The sequence below is a fragment of the Meles meles genome, chromosome 18, assembly GCF_922984935.1.
Source record: "Meles meles chromosome 18, mMelMel3.1 paternal haplotype, whole genome shotgun sequence".
Lineage (NCBI taxonomy): Eukaryota > Metazoa > Chordata > Mammalia > Carnivora > Mustelidae > Meles > Meles meles.
The window spans coordinates 43,425,508-43,444,914 of record NC_060083.1 but is presented as its reverse complement, the minus strand read 5'-3'; the positions used below and the strand labels follow the sequence as shown (position 1 = coordinate 43,444,914).

The following is a 19,407-nucleotide window of genomic DNA, read 5'->3' as shown; positions in this document are numbered from 1 at the left end:
CTTTAGCACCTTGAATATAACATTCCAGTCCTTTCTGGACTGCCAGGTCTCTATGGACAAGTCTGTTGTCAGCCTTATGTTACTACCCTTGTAGGTCAAGGACCTCTTGTTCTGATCTGCTTTCAGGATTTTCTCTTTATCTCTGAAATTTTCAAGCTTCACTATTACATACTGAGGTGTTAGCCTATTTTTATTGCTTTTGAGGGGTTCTCCTGGACTTGAATGCCTGTTTCCTTCCCCATATTAGGGATGTTCTCAGCTATAATTTGTTCAAATAAACCTTCTGCCTCCCCTTTCCTGTTCCTCTTGGATCCCAGTTATTCTAATGTTGTTTAACTTTATGGTATCATTGATCTCTCAAATCCTCACTTTGTGATCCAGTAATTGCTTATCTCTTTTTTCTCACCCTCCTTACTCTCCATCATTTTGTCTTCTAAAACACTGACTCTCTCTTCTGCTTCATTTATCTTAGAAGTTAGAGCCTCTATCTTTGATTGCATCTCTAATAGCCTTTTGAATTTTGACCTGATTAGATTTTAGTTCTTTTATTTCTCCAGTAAGGGGTTCTCTAGTGTCTTCTATGCTTTTTTAAAGCCTAGCTAGTATCTTTATAATTGTTGTTTTGAATTCTAGTTTTGACATCTTGCTTATACCCATATTGATTACATCCCTGGCAGTGAATACTGCCTCTTGCTCTCTCTTTTTGAGTGAGTTCTTCTGTTCTGTCCTTATGTCCAGAAAAGAACAGACAAGAGAGCAAAAATATAAAAAACAGCAACAATGAAATCAGAAAAAATACACTAAACAAATCAGAAGAGAACAGAAACAAACGAACAAATAAGAGAATAAAATCGAACAAGAAGTTGAGCAGAACAGAACAATAAACTAGATTGTGGGTGTGTTTTGGTCTGTTTGTTATAAACCAAATTACAAAATAAGAAAGAAAGAAAAATATATATGTAGAAAAATAAAATTGACTATGATGAAAGGAAGCCAACAAATGAAATATATATATATACAGGTATATGTATATATAATATATAAATAATGTATCAAACTCAATACCCAAAAGACAAATCATCTAGTTAAGAAATGGGCAGAAGACATGAACAGATATTTCTTCAAAGAAGACATACAAATGGCTCTACATTATGTGCCATCAGGGAAATACAAATCAAAGCCACAATGAGATACTGCCTTACATGAGTTAGAATAGCTAAAGTTAACAAGACAGGGAACAACAAATGTTGATGAGGTTGTGGAGAAGGGGAACACTCTTATATTGTTGGTGGGAATGTAAGCTGGTATAGCCACTCTGGAAAACAGTATGGAGGTTCCTCAAGAAGTTAAAAATAGAGCTACCTTATGACCCAGCAATTGCAATACTGAGTATTTACCCCAAAGATACAGATGTAGTGAAAAGTATGGGTATCTGCACCCCAATACTCATAGCAGCAATATACACAATAGCCTAGCTGTGGAAGGAGGTGAGATGTCCTTCAACAGATAAATAGACAAAGAAAATGTGGGTCATATATACAATGGAATATTACTTAACCATCAGAAATGAGGAATACTTACCATTTACATCAGCATGGATGGAACTGAAGTAGATTATGCTAAGTGAAACAAGTCAGTCAGAGAAAGACAATTATCACAAGGCTTCACTTATATGTGGAATATAAAAAATAGTGCAGAGGATCATAGGGGAAGGGAGGGAAAACTGAAAGGGAAGAAATCAGAGAGGGAGAAAAATCATGAGAGACTGTTTACTCTGGGACAAATATTGAGGGTTGTGGAAAGGAAGGTGGGTGGGGAATGGGATAACTTGGTGTTGAGAATTAAGGAAGGCACGTGATGTGATGAACACTAGGTGTTATACACAACTAATGAATCACTGAATATTACATAAAAAACTAATGTGTACTATATGTTGGCTAATTGAATTTAAAAAGTAAAAACAAAGGAAAACAAACAAATGAAAGAGTAAAATGGGGAAAAAGTAATGTAAAAATGAAAATCAAAAAAGACTTAAAAAAGAATTGATGACACAAGAAAATAGCTGAAAAGGGGAAAAAAGTATAAAACTAAAAGACAAATATAATAATAAAATAAAACCCAACCAGGAATGGTAAATACAGCTTTCTGCAAGAGTTGGAGTTTATAGTTCTCTATGATCAGTAAACTTGGTATTAGCTGGAATTTCATGCTGATCTCTGGGGGAGAGGCCTGTGTGCAGACACTCAGGTGTCTTTCCTGGGGCAGAATTGCACCGCCCTTGGCAGGTGACCAGACTCGATATAAGTGGCTCCAGATTGCTCTCTCTGGTTGTTTTGCTGCCTGAAGCATTTCAGTGTTGCTGTGGGGGATGAAAATGGTGGCACCTGGATCTCTAGGCCCAAAGCTGAAAGTTTGCACCCCCAACTCTTCAATGAGCCCTCACAGAAAAGCAGTCAATTACTATTGTCTCCCCGGTTTCCATCCAAGCTCTGTGTTCACACAGCCTGTGACCAATCATTTTTTTTATCTCTGTCACATGACCCCATTTGAGTCTCCAAACTTTATAGACTCCTGCAGTGTTCACCTACACATTCCTCCCAGGGGAACAAGGGGGTCTCAATGAAGTTCTGTATCTTACTGGGATACCTGCAGAGAGCAGTTGCCCCATCCTGCAACATTCTTGGTTTATGGCAAACTGAGAAGAAAGCGGAACCTGGACCCACTGTTTGCAGCTGACTTCCCTGCTCAGATGCTTGGGAACTCTACGGCACTCAGGTGCCCCCATTATTTTTGTGACCCCAAGGATCCTGAAACCCTGCTCTTTCACCTGGGATTCTGCACTGCTTCACCATCTGAGCCTCTCAAGCAGTTTGGTCCCACCAGAGCAGACTTCTAAAAGTCCTGAATTTGTACTCTGCTGCTTATAACACTTTCCAGTACTGGCTTACAGAGGCTCCCTCCCTCTGAGGTTCATCTTCTGATATGTCACCTTGGATTCATGTCCCCACACACCCTAACTTGCAAAAAGTGGTCACTTTTCTATTTGTATAATTGTAACAATTCTTTCTCAGATCTCCAGTTGATCTTGTAGGTGTACAGAATCATTTGATAACTAACTAGCTGAATTCCAGGGAGCAGACTAAATTAAGGTCTCCTACTCGTCAGTCATCTTAACTCCTCCCTCCTTAAAAATTTTTAAGATGGGGCATTAAGCATTTTAATTTTGAAGTTTTTTTCTACTTTAATAGAAATTCTGGTAAACTGAAAAGAAATTTAAAAAATAAAAAATTATTTAAAAAAAGAAAAAAGAAATATTAAAACAAAAAAATTAGACTCAAAACACTGCTTTTGTTGCATCTCATGAATTTTTATGTCATGTTTTATTATTAAACTTTGTACATTTAGACAATTCCTCTGTAAGATTCCACTCTTGAGTTTCTATCATTTATCCATTTTCTGCATCCATTTTAGCTCTTGCTGAAATAAGTAGGAAGGGTAGCTATTGGCTTCTAGTAGGTAGAAGCCACAATTCTATGCTGTTAAAACATACTTCAGTGCCCAAAATAGTTCCCCTCCACCCTGTCAACCAACAATTATATGGCCCAAAGTATCAATAATACCAAAGTAGAACACTGATTTAGACCATCATGTAAATGTAATTGATAAATACTATTACCTTGATTTATCTCTGTCCCTATTATGAATCAGGCATCTCTTCAGAGAATCCCAGATAATATTCAGCATGATGCTTTGCAGAGATTGCCGATGGCTCAAAGATAAAATTTCCATTGTGTGGTTAGCTCAATTCCCAGTACTGTTTCCATACTTAATTTTCTTGATAATATTTTGTATAAGAGGGGGAAAAAAAGGCAGGAGGGTTGAAGATACGTAAAATATAGCTGAAGGTATGGGTTTACCTGATCTCTTCTATATGTTTCACACTCTATGTGGCCAGAAAAAAGACCATACCAGAATGCTATCAATTAACATCAAAAAACAGTATCTTTTCATTGGCTTTAGGCTTAAAAGTGTTGGCACACTGCCAGGAATACAAGGGTTGTTTAAACATGCTGGATTTCTCTTAAAATGTGACTACAGGTCTTACATGTACAAGTGCCCTTAGAGCTTTTGGGAATAGCTGGGAAATACATTTATGAACAGAAAGATAGGGTTCACTTTCAGTAATATACCTGCCACCCAAGGCAAACACCTTTCCAATGCACAGACCACTGGTTTTCTTTTTTTTTTTTTTAAGATTTATTTATTTATTTGACAGAGAGAGATCACAAGTAGACAGAGAGGCAGGCAGAGAGAGAGAGAGGGAAGCAGGCTCGCTGCTGAGCAGAGAGCCCGATGCGGGACTCGATCCCAGGACCCTGAGATCATGACCTGAGCCAAAGGCAGCAGCTTAACACACTGAGTCACCCAGGGGCCCACCACTGGTTTTCTTGATATGGAAATGTAAGACTTTGGGTTTAGAACCAGAGGCTGTAGTCCTGATCCAAATAACCTGTAGGTAGCTCAGTGGTCATTGTTCACCAGCAAAAGTGAAGTAATCATTCAAGTTACCCCAGTTTAGAGGACAGTGTTAGGTTAAGAAGAGAAAATACTTGTGAAGTGAACTATTAATATTAGGCAAGAAAGCATCTGGGGGTATAAAAGAAAAATAATTACTGTATGCTCTAGATGATAACAAAGATTATTAAAAGGAACCAGAAAGCCTATCTTACATCTGGAAAGGCAACACAGACTAATTATGATAGAAGAAAGTAAGAGAGAAGAATAATAAGTACGTTAAGAATACTTATAAGTAACAGTAAACAAAGAAGAAACAAAAAGCCATGAGAAATGTGCTTTACAATGCTGAATGGCAAAATGGTGATAATTTTTACAAGGCCACCACAATGAGTACAGCTCGAGGAAAGGGAAAACCTAAACTTGTCACAGATCAACAACAAAAAAGATGAAGAATGTAAGACTGAAGATTATTGCATCATGACACACATTGGTAGAGCCTTTGAGTCAAAAGTATGAATAAAACGATGGAAGAAACGTGGCAGGTGGAGGAGAAGTCTGGTGATAAACCTTGGGCAGGATTAAAAGAACTGAGGGCTGAGAGAACATTTGCCCTTGAAACATAAATATGTACCATGGGAATTGACAGAACAAGGGTAAGAAGAAAAGAAACCACATGAAGGAGGTACCAAGTACACCCAAAAGAGATGACAGAGCAGCAGTGTGGACAGGAGAAGAGACAGAACATTCAGTGAAATGCAGGATGAGCATCAGGAAGTCCTGTGGAAGGTGGTTTGCAGAAGAAAGGTGAGTACCTACAAAGGCAAGAGATGCAGCCTGGCATGTGAGTAGGTCTCAGTGAGCTTTATGACATGACGTCCCATGATTTCCTCATCTGCAAATGGAGACGTGAATTTGTGGGGGAGTGTAGGAGGCTCCAGATGGACAAGGCATGGGGTATGTGAGCTGTGTATCTACATCGTTACATCGCGAGTGCCGTACAAGGACAAGGACAAGGACAGCATATGGGATGCAGAACAGTACAGGGTTTATTAGGAAAGAGAGGGGAGGCAACCGCCCCTTGCCCCCCACCCCACCCCCCGCCCTCAGGGAAGCCTTCGAAGGGATCGTGCAAGGGAGAAAACAGGATGCAAGGACCGTGAGGGCATGGACAAAAGAAAACCCAGCGGGCCGGACTTTCGGTCGTGGCAGACACCTGTGCCCGAGGCATGAGCGCTGGTTTCTCGAAGTTACTGATAGGGAGAGGATGAAGATGTGGATGGTGGAGGAGTCAAGGCAGAGATGAGGAGTCCACATCAGGATGCGTGATGCGGGCACAGGACGCATGAGAAGGAGGAAGCAGAGACTCGGGGAGAAGTGGTCCAGGCTGCATTGGGCCGGTGCCCAAGCCTGTAGGGAGGCAGCTGTGTGGCAGAAGGCTCCATTGGGCCTGTGCCCAAGCCTGTCAGGAGGCAGTTGGCGGTGGCATGCCGGCTTTCATCAACGTTGGGCAGTGACTTGGTTTCCCAAATGGCAAATGAGTGCTGTGTGCACGTGGTGGTTCTGGGTGAGGCAGTCAGCAGCAGGAAGGCTGGCAGCAGCTGGACACGCAGCAAGGGTGGCAGGAGGTGGTCCTAGAGCAGGTGGTGCGGCAGCCAGTTGGGCAGCAGCAATAGCCGCAGCGGCAGCAAGGCTGTCAGCAGCAGGACCCGCAGCCGCTGGACCCGCAACCACCGCCGCACCTGCAGCAGCTGGGCCGGCAGCAGGTGGTCCTACAGCACGTGGTGTGACAGCAAGTTGGGCGGCAGCAGCAGCAGCAGGGCTGGCAGCAGCAAGACCCACAGCCGCTGGACCCGCAGCCGCCTTGTCCACAGCCGCCACCGCACCCGCACCCGCTGCAGCTGGGCCGGCAGCAGGTGGTCCTGCAGCAGGTGGTCTGACAGCACGTTGGGGGGCAGCAACAGGACCCGCAGCAGCTGGACCCGCAGCCGCCTTGTCCACAGCTGCCACCGCACCTGCAGCAGCTGGGCCGGCAGCAGGTGGTCCTGCAGCAGGTGGTTTGACAGCAAGTTGGGCGGCAGCAACAGGACCTGCAGCAGCTGGACCCGCAGCCGCCTTGTCCACAGCCGCCGCCGCACCCGCAGCAGGTGGTCCTGCAGCAGGTGGTCTGACAGCACATACGGCGGCAGCAACAGCAGGGCTGGCAGCAGCAGGACCCGCAGCCACTGGACCCGCAGCTGCCTTGTCCACAGCCGCCGCCGCACCCGCAGCAGCTGGGTCTGCAGCAGGTGGTCCTGCAGCAGGTGGTCTGACAGCACATAGGCTGGCAGCAAGGGGAGCAGCACGAGCCGCACATGGTGTCACGGATGGAGCGGGGGCTTCTGTTCACAGGTGAGTGTCTCAGATTCTGACTGCGGCCCACTTCTCTTCTGGGGCATTTATACACCGGAACCCCCGCGACCTTGGGACCAATGGGCAAGACTTTCCTTGTTGTTGTTTACATTGTTTCCCATAGTCTCTGGGCACTGGTCGAGGAGGAAGTTCCCGCCATGGTAGCCATCCGTAGAGAATGAGTGCTTCTTGTGTTTCCTCATTGAGAATCATCATGGAAACGTTTCCACATGAAAGCGAGGTGGTCACATCAGCAGTGTCCGCCTTGCTTCCCTGATCATCGGATCCCAGGATAGACTTCCCGTTGGCCTGAGGGGCTCACGTCTGAGCAGCGTTCCTTCCCTGGCCTGGCTGCCTAGCTTGTATGGAGATCGGGGGGTATTCCTGGGCCGGAGGGGCATGGGGTGGGACGGGGGCGGAAAATGACATCAGTAGGTTTCCAGAGACCACCAGAATCCATGCCTGAGCCCAAGTTGGCTTCCCTACAAAGCCCGTTTCCAGACTCCCACAGGCATCTGCCTCTCCCAGCACCCTAGGCCACCTGTGTATCCCAGTTCAGCCGAGGACCTCGGGTAGAGGCCGCGTGGCCTCCTGTCTTCCAAAGGGCAAGGCAGAACCAAAGGGCAGGTGGGCAGAGGCAGCACCAGTGTCCTGGGACGAGGCAAGCCTCAGTCCAGGTGCGTCCTGGTTGACCAGCACTCCCGCCTGATCTAGGCTTCAGCACTTGCCCAGCATCTGGGACGTTTCATGACAGACGCGGGCCAGCGATGGGCACGGCAGGATGACTCCGTGACTCTAGCCCTCACCTTGTGAACTAGCCCAGTCCGTGACGTGGTGCCGCTGCCCCCACCTTTATCGCGCTGGGTCCTTTGGAATCCTTGCTTCTTTGGTTTCCTTCCTTCCGCCTTCCCTCGCTTCCCATCTCCACCCCCCCCCCCCCACGCCTGCCCTCCTTCCCTGCCTCCCTCCTTCTTTCTGTCCCTTCCTTCCTTCCTGTTTCCTTGCCTTCTGGGCTGCATGTCTGTCTCTCTGTCTCTTTGTCTCTTTTGCTTTCCGTGCCTCTGGATTCTTGCCTCCTTCTTTCTGCCTTCGTGCTGTCCTGTCTCCCACCTTCCTTCTTTGCTTCCTCCCTTCCATCCTTCCTCCTTCCTTCTCGCCCGGGCTCCCTCCCAGCCAGGCAGCTCCTTTTGCTCGTCATCTCCTTTCTCCTCCATCTGAACTCCCAACCTGCTCGTGTGCCCGTCGCCCCATCTGCTCAACCCAGTAGGGGAAGGACTGGTGGAATCCAGACACTGGCCATGAGGTCTTGAATCCGTCAGCGCCACATCTCGGATCATAGCAGGGAGGGGGCAGTAGCTACCCAGCAGATCTGCGTCTCGATGCCTGAGGGCTGTTCTCATGCCTCAGCAGAACGTCACGCTGCCTGTACATGCCATACTGACTGAAACGCTCAACCAGTGCTCCTAGAGAGCTGGTGTATGTCAAGAGTCCAGAAAGCTCATTGCCGAATTCGCGGTATCCTGAAATGTGTGTTGGGTCACTGCTGATCCCTTCCTCAGCTTTAAGCTTCCCTCACAAGCTGGCAGACGGGCCTCCGAGTGCCTCTTCCCTGGGTCATGTCCCCACACTCCGACCGGTGGGATCTGCCCTCCCCAAAGGAACAACGTGCCTGGACGCTCTTCTTCACGGTAGCTTCCGCGAGAACCCACACTCCGACGTGACTTTTTACCCAGTCCCTGTCTTGAGTTCCACATCCCTACGACGGGAACCTCAGTCCCTATGTTGAAAATTGCTTCAAGACATCCAGACACTACTGGTTTAATGCCATCCCCTCCAGAACAACAAGGGCAGGTTCCTTCTTCTTGGACAGGATGAGAGTGACGCGTCGGCCCATGTGGACGGGGCCACAAAAGATCCCGAAGACACAGGGTTGTCTGGAAGGGGCAAAGCAGTGCTGGGGTTGTCCCCAATCCCGAAGACACTGCTGTCCTCGAAACAGGATGGGACACACGCCAAACTCGAACCACGGATCTGCGGCACAGAACCGAAAGCCCAGGTACAACCCAACTGTCCCTTGCTCGTCAGTCAGTTGAGGACCATAGAGGTCAGAAAAAGCTTGGCCCAAAGACAGATCCTATTCCACAAATTCTGCTGGGCGAACTGGACAACTACAGATAGCAGAATAAACCCAGACCTGTTTCTGTGCATTTTTTTTAATCCTGGCATATTAGTGAATTGCTGTATGAGTTCTATTAATTTGGGAGGGTGTCTTTTGGGTTTTCCAAATGAAGTATCATGCACCTTTGAATAGAGAGAGTTTGAAATCTTCTTTGCCACGTAAATACCTTTTATTTCTTTTTGTTGTCTGATTGATGTTTCTGGGACTTCTAATACTATGTTCAACAGTAGTGGCAAGAGTGGGTGTCCTTCCGTTCAACAGATGAATGGGCATGGAAGATATGGTCCATATGTGGACTATTATTAACCATCAGAAAGAATGAATATCCAACTTTTGTGTCAACATGGACAGGACTGGAGGAGATTATGGTGAGTGAAATACATGAAGCAGAGAAAGTCAATTATCATATGTTTTCACTTACTCGTGGAGCATAAGGAATAACATGGAGGACATTAGGAGAAGGAAGGGAAAAGTGAATTGGAGGATATCAGAGGGTGAGATGAACCATAAGAGAGTGTGGACTCTGAGAACTGAGGGTTTTGGAGGAGGGAGTAGTGGGGGGGATGGGTGAGAAGGTGGTGCTATTAAGGAAGGCACATTTGCATGGGGCACTGGGTGTGGAGCATAAACAATGAATCTTGGAACACTTAAAAAATTAGACTTTAAAATAATAGTGGTCTTCCTTGTCATGTTCCTGATCTTAAGGGAAAGGCTCTCCGCATTTCTCCATTGAGAATGATATTCACTGTGGGTTTTTCATACCCGATTTTATGAAATTGAGGAATGTTCCCTCTATCCCTATACTCTAAAGAGTTTTATTCAAGAAAGGATGCTGTATTTTGTGAAATGCTTTTTCTGCATCAATTGAGAGGACCACATGGTTCTACTCTGTCCTCTTATTAATGTGTTCTGATTGATTTGTGAATGTTGAACCATCCTTGCATCCCAGGGAAAAATTCCACCTGGTCGTGGTGAATAATCCTTTTTTTATTATTAATTAACTTATTTACAGCGTAACAGTATTGTTTCTGCATCACACCCAGTGCTCCATGCAATACATGCCCTCTCTATTACCCACCACCTGGTTCCCCAACCTCCCACCTCCCGCCCCTTCAAAATTCTCAGGTTGTTTTTCAGAGTCCATAATCTCTCATGGTTCATCTCCCCTTCCAATTTCCCACAACTCCCTTCTCCTCTCCATCTCCCCATGTCCTCCATGTTATTTGTTATGCTCCACAAATAAGTGAAACCATATGATAATTGACCATAGAGTTGAGGGTCCATATCTGGACTCTCCACTCTGTTCCACTGGTCTATGTGTCTATTTTTATGCCAGTACCACACTGTCTTGGTGATCACAGCTTTGTAGTAAAGCTTGAAATCAGGTAACGTGATGCCGCAAGTTTTGTTTTTGTTTTTCAACATTTCCTTAGCAATTTGGGGTTTCTTCTGATTCCATACAAATTTTAGGATTATTTGCTCCAGCTCTTTGAAAAATACTGGTGGAATTTTGATCGGAATGGCATTAAAAGTGTAGATTGCTCTAGGCAGTATAGACATTTTAACAATGTTTATTCTTCTGATCCAAGAGCATGGAATGGCCTTCCATCTTTTTGTGTCTTCTTCAATTTCTTTCATGAGAGTTCTGTAGATCCTCGAATACAGATCCTTTACCTCTTTGGTTAGGTTTATTCCCAGGTATCTTATGGTTCTTGGTGCTATAGTAAATGGAATCGATTCTCTAATTTCCCTTTCTGCTAGTGTATAAGAAAGCCACTGATTTCTGTACATTGACTTTGTATCCTGCCATGTTACTGCATTGCTGTATGAGTTCTAGTAGTTTGGGGGTGGAGTCTTTGGGGTTTTCCATATAAAGAATCATGTCATCTGCGAAGAGAGAGAGTTTGACTTCTTCCTTGCCAGTTTGGATACATTTTATTTTTCTTTGTTGTCTGATTGCTGTTGCTAGAACTTCTAATACTATGTTGAACAAGAGTGGTGAGAGTGGGCATCCTTGTCTTGTTCCTGATCTCAACGGGAAGGCTGCAAGCTTTTTCCCATTGAGGATGATATTTGCTGTGGGTCTTTCATAGATAGATTTTATGAAGTTCAGGAATGTTCCCTCTATCCCTATACTTTGAAGCGTTTTCATCAGGAACGGATGCTGGATTTTGTCAAATGCTTTTTCTGCATCAATTGAGAGGACCATGTGGTTCTTCTCTCTTCTCTTATTGATTTGTTCTATCACATTGATTGATTTGCGAATGTTGAACCATCCTTGTAACCCAGGGATGAATCCCACATGGTCATGGTGGATAATCTTTTTAATGTGCTGCTGGATCCTGTTTGCTAGGATCTTGTTGAGAATCTTAGCATCCATATTCATCAGTGATATTGGTCTGAAATTCTCCTTTTTGGTAGGGTCTTTGCCTGGTTTGGGGATCAGGGTAATGCTGGCTTCATAAAAAGAGTCTGGAAGTTTTCCTTCTGCTTCAATTTTTTGGAACAGCTTCAGGAGAATTGGTGTTATTTCTTCTTTGAAAGTTTGGTAGAATTCCCCAGGGCATCCATCAGGTCCTGGGCTCTTGTTTTTTGGGAGGTTTTTGATCACTGCTTCAATCTCGTTACTAGATATTGGTCTACTCAGGTTGTCAATTTCTTCCTGGTTCAATTTTGGGAGTTTGTAGTTTTCCAGGAATGCATCCATTTCATCGAGGTTGCTTAGCTTATGTCCCTTTACGAACGATGTAGTGTCCTTTTGTATCTCTGACTACAGTCTTTCACTTAAAATCTAATTCATCCAATATGAGGATCACTACCCTGGCCTTCTTTTGAGGCCCATTGGCATGAAAGATGCTTCTCCATCCCTTCACTTTCAGTCTGGGTGTATCTTTAGGTTCAAAATGGGTCTCTTGTAGACAACATATGGATGGGTCCTGTCGTTTTATCCAATTTGCAACCCTGTGTCATTTTATGTGCACATTTAGACCATTCACATTGAGAGTGATTATTGAGAGATACGTTTTGATTGACATCGTGTTACCTTTAAAGTCTTTCTGTCTGTAGATTGTTTCTATATTTCTGTTCAATGATATTCTTAGGATTTTTTTCTCTTTTATAGGACCCCCCTTAATATTTCCTGCAGTGTTAGCTTGGTGTTTGCATAGTCTTTTAAGTATTGCCGGTCTTGGAAACTCTTTATCTCTCCATCCATTTTGAATGTCAGTCTTACTGGATAAAGTATTCTTGGCTGCATGTTCTTCTCATTTAGTACTCTGAATATATTTTGCCAGCCCTTCCTGGCTTGCCAGGTCTCTGTGGACAGGTCTGACGTTATTCTAATGGGCTTTCCTCTGTATGTACATAGCTTCTTTGTCCGAGCTGCTTTTAGAGGGTCTGTCTAGAATTATAATTCTTCATTTTAACTATCAGGTGTTGTGAGGACTTTCGAGAATCTAAAATCTTGGGGGGAACTGCTCTGCCTCTAGTACATGAACGCTGTTTCCATTCGTGAGATTGGGAAAATTTTCATAGACAACTTGTTCCACTATATCTTCTAGACTTCTTTTTTTTCCTCCCCTTCAGTGATTCCAATAATTCTGATGTTGGAACGTTTCATGGCATCATTTATTTCCCCGATTCTGTTTTCGTGGCTTCTGAGCTGTTTGTTCCAGGCTTCCTCCTGATCCTCTCTCTCTGTTTGTCCTCCAGATCACTAATTCTATCTTCTGTCTCAGTTACCCTAGCTTTTAGAGAATTTAGATTAGATTGGAATTCATTGAGAGCATTGTGAACATCATCCCTGGTGGCTTTCAGTTCTGCCCTAATCAATTCTGTTTTGTCGTCCATGGCTTTCTCCAACCTAGCTATTGCCTGGATAGTTGTTAGCCTGAATTCCTTTTCCGACGTATTGTCTATGTTGATAGCCATTAGCTCTGCTGCAGAAGGTCCATCCTCTGTATTTTTCTTCTGTTGGGCATTCCTCCTCCTAGTCATTTTGGTAAGAGATGACTGAATGGATGTAGCTGGATGTATTGATTGTGGTGCAGTCAAGGTGCACCCTGGAATTCTTCTGTGCAATCAGGATTCCCCTCCCAAATGAGAGAAAAAAATAGAGAAGGAAAAAAAAAGAAAAGAAAAGAGAGAGAGAGAGAGAGAAAGACAGGAAAAAAAGGGAAGATAAAAGAGAAGGTTCAGCCCAAATGGGCCACAAGGTAAGATTTATGAAGTATACAAACAAAAACAGACAAACAAAAAGACTGATAAAAGTATATGACAAGAGAAAAAATATATATATAAAAGCAAAAAAGGGAAGAACCTCATCAGAAAGAACCCCAAGTATAAGATTTATATACTATCAGGACAAGCACAAATACACAGAAACACTGGCAGAAGGAAAAGATGGGCGAGTGGTTATAAATTCTTAGTGTGGGCGAGGAAGGTTATTTTGATTCTTCCTGGATGTATCTTGATGTTTTTGTTAAGGGACTCAACTTTCGTAAGATACAGGGGGATTAAAAATTGGTTTGCCTATAGGGGTAGCATTGATTGGGGAAAAGGGATTACCTTGAAGTTTAACTCTATATGTATATTAGAAAATAAAAATTAAAAAAGAATAATCTAGACTAAACTAAATTAAAATTAAAAAATAGAAAAGCAAAAGAAAAACACAGGTGTATGTATCAAAAAGTTCAGGTTAGAAGGTTATTAAGGAATTTGATGTACTGGACATCTCACTGTGATGGTAAATAGGTTAAAAAATTATCTATATGCATAAAAACAAAGAACCAGAATATTGGTAAACAGTTAAAAATAAAAGTTGTATTTATGAGGTAGTGTTGGTTGTTCTGTCATCTTTTTTTTTTCCCCTTCCTGGTTGGTTTTCTGGGGGAGGGGCCTGCCACGTGGGTTTTCAGACAATGATGTTCCCGGAGTTAGGTCCTCTCGCCCCCCCTCAAGGGGGTGGGTTCTGAGGAAACCGTTTTTTTCAGGCTTTTGTTCTTCTGGAGGTTTTTATGTTCTTTCATCTGTTTTCTCTTGCCTTGACAGCTTTTGATGGTTTTTGGAGGCTTAGAGGAGAGCAAACTGCACCCAGACCTCCCTCTCAGAGAGAAGCCTCAGAATGCTCTGCAGAGCTGCTGGCAGAGTAGGTTCTGTGTCACGGTCCCTAAGGATGCAGGATCTCCTCCTTGTACTGATACCATGGCAGCAGTGGCTGTCTGGGCAGCTCCAGACCGCCAGAGAGGTTCCAAGCAGTGATCGCACACTGAGATTTTCCCACTGGCCAGGGCTGGGGATGCCAGAGCTCCAGGCTAGCACCTGTGAGCACTTCTACCAGGGGAGCGTGTGGGATGTGCGCGTTTCAGGAATGCCATCTGGCCAGGATCCCAGCCCCTTACAGGAGCTGAACCCCACGCGTTCTCGGGTGCGCTGGCGGCTTGGGCGCACTGGCGGCACAGGGACCAAGACCTGGTTTCTCCGCCGCACTCTCTCTGGCTCAGCGCCAGGGGAGGCTGTCCTGGTTCTGGGGACTTAAGCCCTTGTCCCTAACCGCCCTGATTCCCACAATTTCCCCCCGCGATCCTTTGCTCTTTTTTTTTTTTTTTTTTTTGAGTGTTTTCAACCAGACTCCAAGCTAATGCTGGTTCTCAGACGCAGGGCACTCTCGTATTGGGGTATTACTTTCCAATCGGTCTCCTCTGGTGCTTCCCTCCCCCTTTTGTTTATCTTCTGATGTCAGTCTTACATTCCCACTCTGCTTTACCTGCCACTGGCGTCTTCTGCTCCTGTAGAGATCCAGACGTGTATAATTCTGATCTCAGGCTGATTTCATGGGTGATCGGAGTTCTTTGGTAGGTAATCAGCTCACTTTAGGGGACAGGTTGAAACGGCGCCTCCTTCTACTTCTCCGCCATCTTGACTCTGTGAATAATCCTTTTAATGTACTGTTGAATCTTATTATCTATAATCTTGTTGAGAATTTTGGCACCATATTCTTCAGAGATACAGGTCTGAAATTCTTGTTTTTAATGGGATCTTTGCCTCACTTTGGGATCAAGGTAATGCTTGCCTCATAAAACAGTCTGAAAGTTTTCCTTCTGTTTCTATTTCTTGAAACAGCTTCAGGAGAATAGGTATTATTTCTTCTTTGAATGTTTGGTAGAATTCCCCCAGGGCATCCATCAGGTCCCGGACTCATTTTTGGGGAGGTTTTTGATCACTGCCTCAATGTCATTACTGGTTATTGGTCTATTCAGGTTGTCAATTTCTTCCTGTTTTAGTCTTGGCAGTTTATGTTTCCAGGAATGCATTCATTTCTTCTAGGCTGCTTAATTTATTTGTAAATAGTTGTTGATAATAATTTCTGATGATTGTTTCTATTTCCTTGGTGTTAAGTCAAAATATCTCCCCTTACATTCATAATTTTATTAATTTGGGTCCTTTCTCTTTTCTTTTGGATAAGTCTGTCCAGTGGTTTATCAAGCTTATCAATTCTTTAAAAGAAATAGCTTCTATTTTTATTGATCTACTTCTATTGATCTACTGTATTTCTGGTTTCTAATTCATTGATCTGTGCTCTAATCGTAATTATTTCCCTTCTTGTGCATGGATTAGGCTTAATTTGTTGTTGATTTTCCAGTTCTTTAAGGTGTAAAAAGAGCTGGAGTATTCAGGATTTTTCAATTTTTTTGAGTAAGGCTTGGATGGCTATTTATTTCCCCCTTAGGACTGCCATTGTTGTATCCCATAGGTTTTGGACTGATGTGTTTTCATGTTCATTGGTTTCCAAGAATTGGTTAAGTTCTTTGATTTCCTGGTTAACACAAACATACTTGAGCAGGATGGTCTTTACCTTCCAAGTGTTTGAATTTCTTCCAAACTTTTTCTTGTGATTGAGTCCCAGTTTCAAAGCACTGTGGTCTCAGAATATGCAGGGAATAATCTCAATCTTTTGGTATTGGTTGAGACCTGATTTGTGACCCAGTATGTGGTTTATTCTGGAGAAATTTCCATGTGTACTCGAGAAGAATAGTATTCTGTTCTTTCGGGGTGGTATGTTCTATATATGAGGTTCATGTGGTCCAGTGTGTTATTCAAAGCTCTTGTTTCTTTATTGACTTTCTGCTTAGATGAGCTGTCTATTGCTGAGTGTGGAGTGTTGAGGTCTCTTACTATTAACATATTATTAGCAATATGTTTCTTTATTTTGTTTAACAGTTGGGTTATGTAGTTGGCTGCTCCCATATTGGGAGCATAGATATTTACAATTGTTAGGTCTTCTTGTTAAGAATGACATAGTGTCCGTCTGTATCTCTAACTACAGTCTTTAGCTTAAAATCTAGTATGTCTGGTATGAAAATTGCTACCCCATCTTTCTTTTGAGGTCCATTGGCACGAAAGATTTTTCTACATACCTTAACTTTCAGTCTGGATGTATCTTTAGGTTCAAAATTAGTCTCTTACAGACAGCATATGGATGGATCCTGTCTTTTTATGCAATCTGCAACCCTGTGCCATTTTATTGAAGCATTTAGGCCAATCATGTTGAGACTCATTATTGAAAGGTATGATTCTATTGTCATCATGTTGCCTGTGAAGTCCTTGTTTCTATAGATTGTGTCTGTAAATTTCTGTTCTGTATCACTCCTGAGTCTTTCTCCTTTTATAGACTCTCCCCCCCCACTTTAATATTTCTTGCAGGGCCAGCTTAGTGGTCACATATTCTTTCAGTTTTTGCTGGTCTTGGAAGTGCTTTATTTCTCCATCCATTCTAAATGACAGCCTTGCCAGATAAAGTATTCTTGGCTGCATGTTCTTTTCATTTAGTACCCTGAATATGTCTTGCCAGCCCTTTCTGTCTTTCCAGGTCTCTGTGGAGAGGGCTGACTTTATTCTGATGTTCTTCCATCTATATGTAAGGAATCTCTTGCCCCAACTGACCTTGGTCTGTTCTCTTAGATCTTGGGAGGGGGTCTTCGCTCCTTCTAGGACACGAATGCTCGTTTCATTTTCCAAATTAGGGAAGTTCTCAGTATGATTTGCTCAAACATATCTCTATCCCCACCCCCACCCCCTCGGGGATCCCAATCATTTTGACATTGGAGTGTTTCATGGCATCATTTATTTCTCCAATTCTGTTTTCATGGATTTTAAGCTGTTTCTTACAGGCCTCCTTCTGTTCCTTCTTTTCTATCAGTTTATCTTCTAGATCAGTAATTTGTTCCTCTACCCCATTTAACCTAGCTGTTAGAATATCTAGATTAGATTGGATCTCGCTGATAGCATTTTTAAGTTCTGCCAGATCAGTTTTGATTTCTGCCCTTAGAGAATCTATCTTGCAATTAATGGTTCTCTCCATCCTAGCTATTGTCTTCATTACTGTTACAGTGATGCCTATTTCCACCACCTTACTTATATCCATATTCATTAATTCTGTGGCATAGGTCATAGTCTCTGAATCTTTCCTATTTTAAGGGTTCTTCCTCTTAGTCATTCTGTTAAGGGTTGGTTGACAGAATGTACAGAGTCCAAATTATTGACCACAACTGAAGCAGGATGCACCAGTTTTGTTTTTTTTTTTGTTTTGTTTTTTAATTTTTATTTATTTTTTCAGCGTAACAGTATTTATTGTTTTTGCACAACACCCAGTGCTCCATGCAATACGTGCCCTCCCTATTACCCACTACCTGGTTCCTCCAATCTCCCACCCCCTGCCCCTTCAAAACCCTCAGGTTCTTTTTCAGAGTCCACAGTCTCTCATGGTTCACCTCCCCTTCCAATTTCCCTCAACTTCCTTCTCCACCAGTTTTAAAAGCAACTTAGGGTTGTCAGCCTCATGTTCTTCCAGCCTGTCTTCTGGGGGAGGATCCTGCTGCACTGTTATTCAGGCAACCTCGTTTGGGCAGAGTTGCCCTACTCCCTGTTGGGGAGGTGGGGATTGGCTCAGTGTAAACAGTTTTTTTTTTTTCTTTTTTTTTGGGCGGGGGTGGGGGGGTTGTTCTCTGGTGGCTTTCCCTGGCAGTTTTCCATGTCTCTTCTGAGAGAGCAGAAGTAATCATATCCAATCTCTGTCTCAGAATAGGGAGATAGCAGTCTGTTCTTCAATGAGCTCTCCAGGCCACACTGTCTGTTTTTGACTATGTGCTAATAACTGCAGCATCCTGGGTTGGGAAACCCACAGTGGCACTCCCAGCCCTCACTTCCAGGTCCAGACGTGTCTCTGAACTTTGTGCTTCTAAAACTGTCAGCTGCAAATCTGTTAAAAAAAAAAAGTGCCTAGGTAGCTCAGTCGGTTAAGCAACTGCCTTCAGCTCAGGTCATGATCCTGGAGTCCTAGGATCAAGTCCAGCAACGGGTTCCCAAGTCCACAGGGAGTCTGCTTCTCCCTCTGACCTTCTACCCTCTCATGCTCTCTCTTACTCGCTCTCTTAAAAAAATCCATAAAATCTTTTAAAAAGGTAAAAAAAAAACAAAAACCAATCAGCTGCCCCCAGTTTGCACATGTGGCCACGCAGCTCCAGGTTTCAATCCACTGGGCTGCCCTCAAGTCCTTACTCCACTGCTACCAGTCTGCAAGTCTGAGGCAGGTCCCCAGTGCAGGAGGCTTTGCAATCTGTCAGCTCAGAATCCCAGAGGATCCCTTCCCCTTCCATTTATCTTCCAATATCTGCCCACAGATTCACAGCTTCCCACTTCATACTTCAAAACAAATGTCCAGAGATATTCTTGTTTGTAGAGATCCGAATATGTCTTCTTACATTTCAGACTGATTCCGTGGTGGGAATCACCATTTTCAGAGTGGTCTGATGGGTATCCAGCTCAATTCAGGGGACTGGTTGAAATAGGGTCCCCTACTTCTCTATCTTTCCCCCTTCTGTTGTACAAGTCTTTTGAGAAATATTTATTTATTTATTTAGGAAACCCCATAAGGTAGACTTCATGTTATTTCTCTGTGAGAATATGTTGTAGGAACACCTAAATATATAACGTGATTAATAAATATCTAAAGGGAGCAATATATAACAATAAAATAATAGTAAGGATCTTCAATACTCTACTGTCACCAATGGATAAATCATCCAGAGAGAAAAATCAGTACAGAAATATGAGCTTTAAATAATATGTTACAATAGAGACATACACCAAACATTCCATTCAAAAGCAATAGAATACACATTCTTCTCCTAGGCACCTGTTACACTTTCCAGGATAGATCACAGGTTAGGCCACAAAACAAGTCTCAATAAATTCACAAGTTAAAGTCATATCTAGCATCTTTTGTGACCATAATAGTATGAAACTATAAATCAATTAGGAAAAAA

General features: G+C 43.4%; 1 protein-coding gene across 1 annotated transcript; it reads right to left on the bottom strand.

Moving 5' to 3' along the window:
• Window positions 1-6,091: 6,091 nt before the first annotated feature.
• Window positions 6,092-8,306, bottom strand: LOC123930051 (keratin-associated protein 4-6-like). Its single transcript, XM_045986259.1, has 4 exons — window positions 8,017-8,306; window positions 6,654-6,896; window positions 6,258-6,605; window positions 6,092-6,116 (listed from the first exon to the last, which is right to left on the bottom strand). Exons 1-4 carry the CDS (start codon window positions 8,304-8,306, stop codon window positions 6,092-6,094), a joined length of 906 nt encoding a protein of 301 aa, XP_045842215.1.
• Between the last annotated feature and the right edge of the window lie 11,101 nt (window positions 8,307-19,407).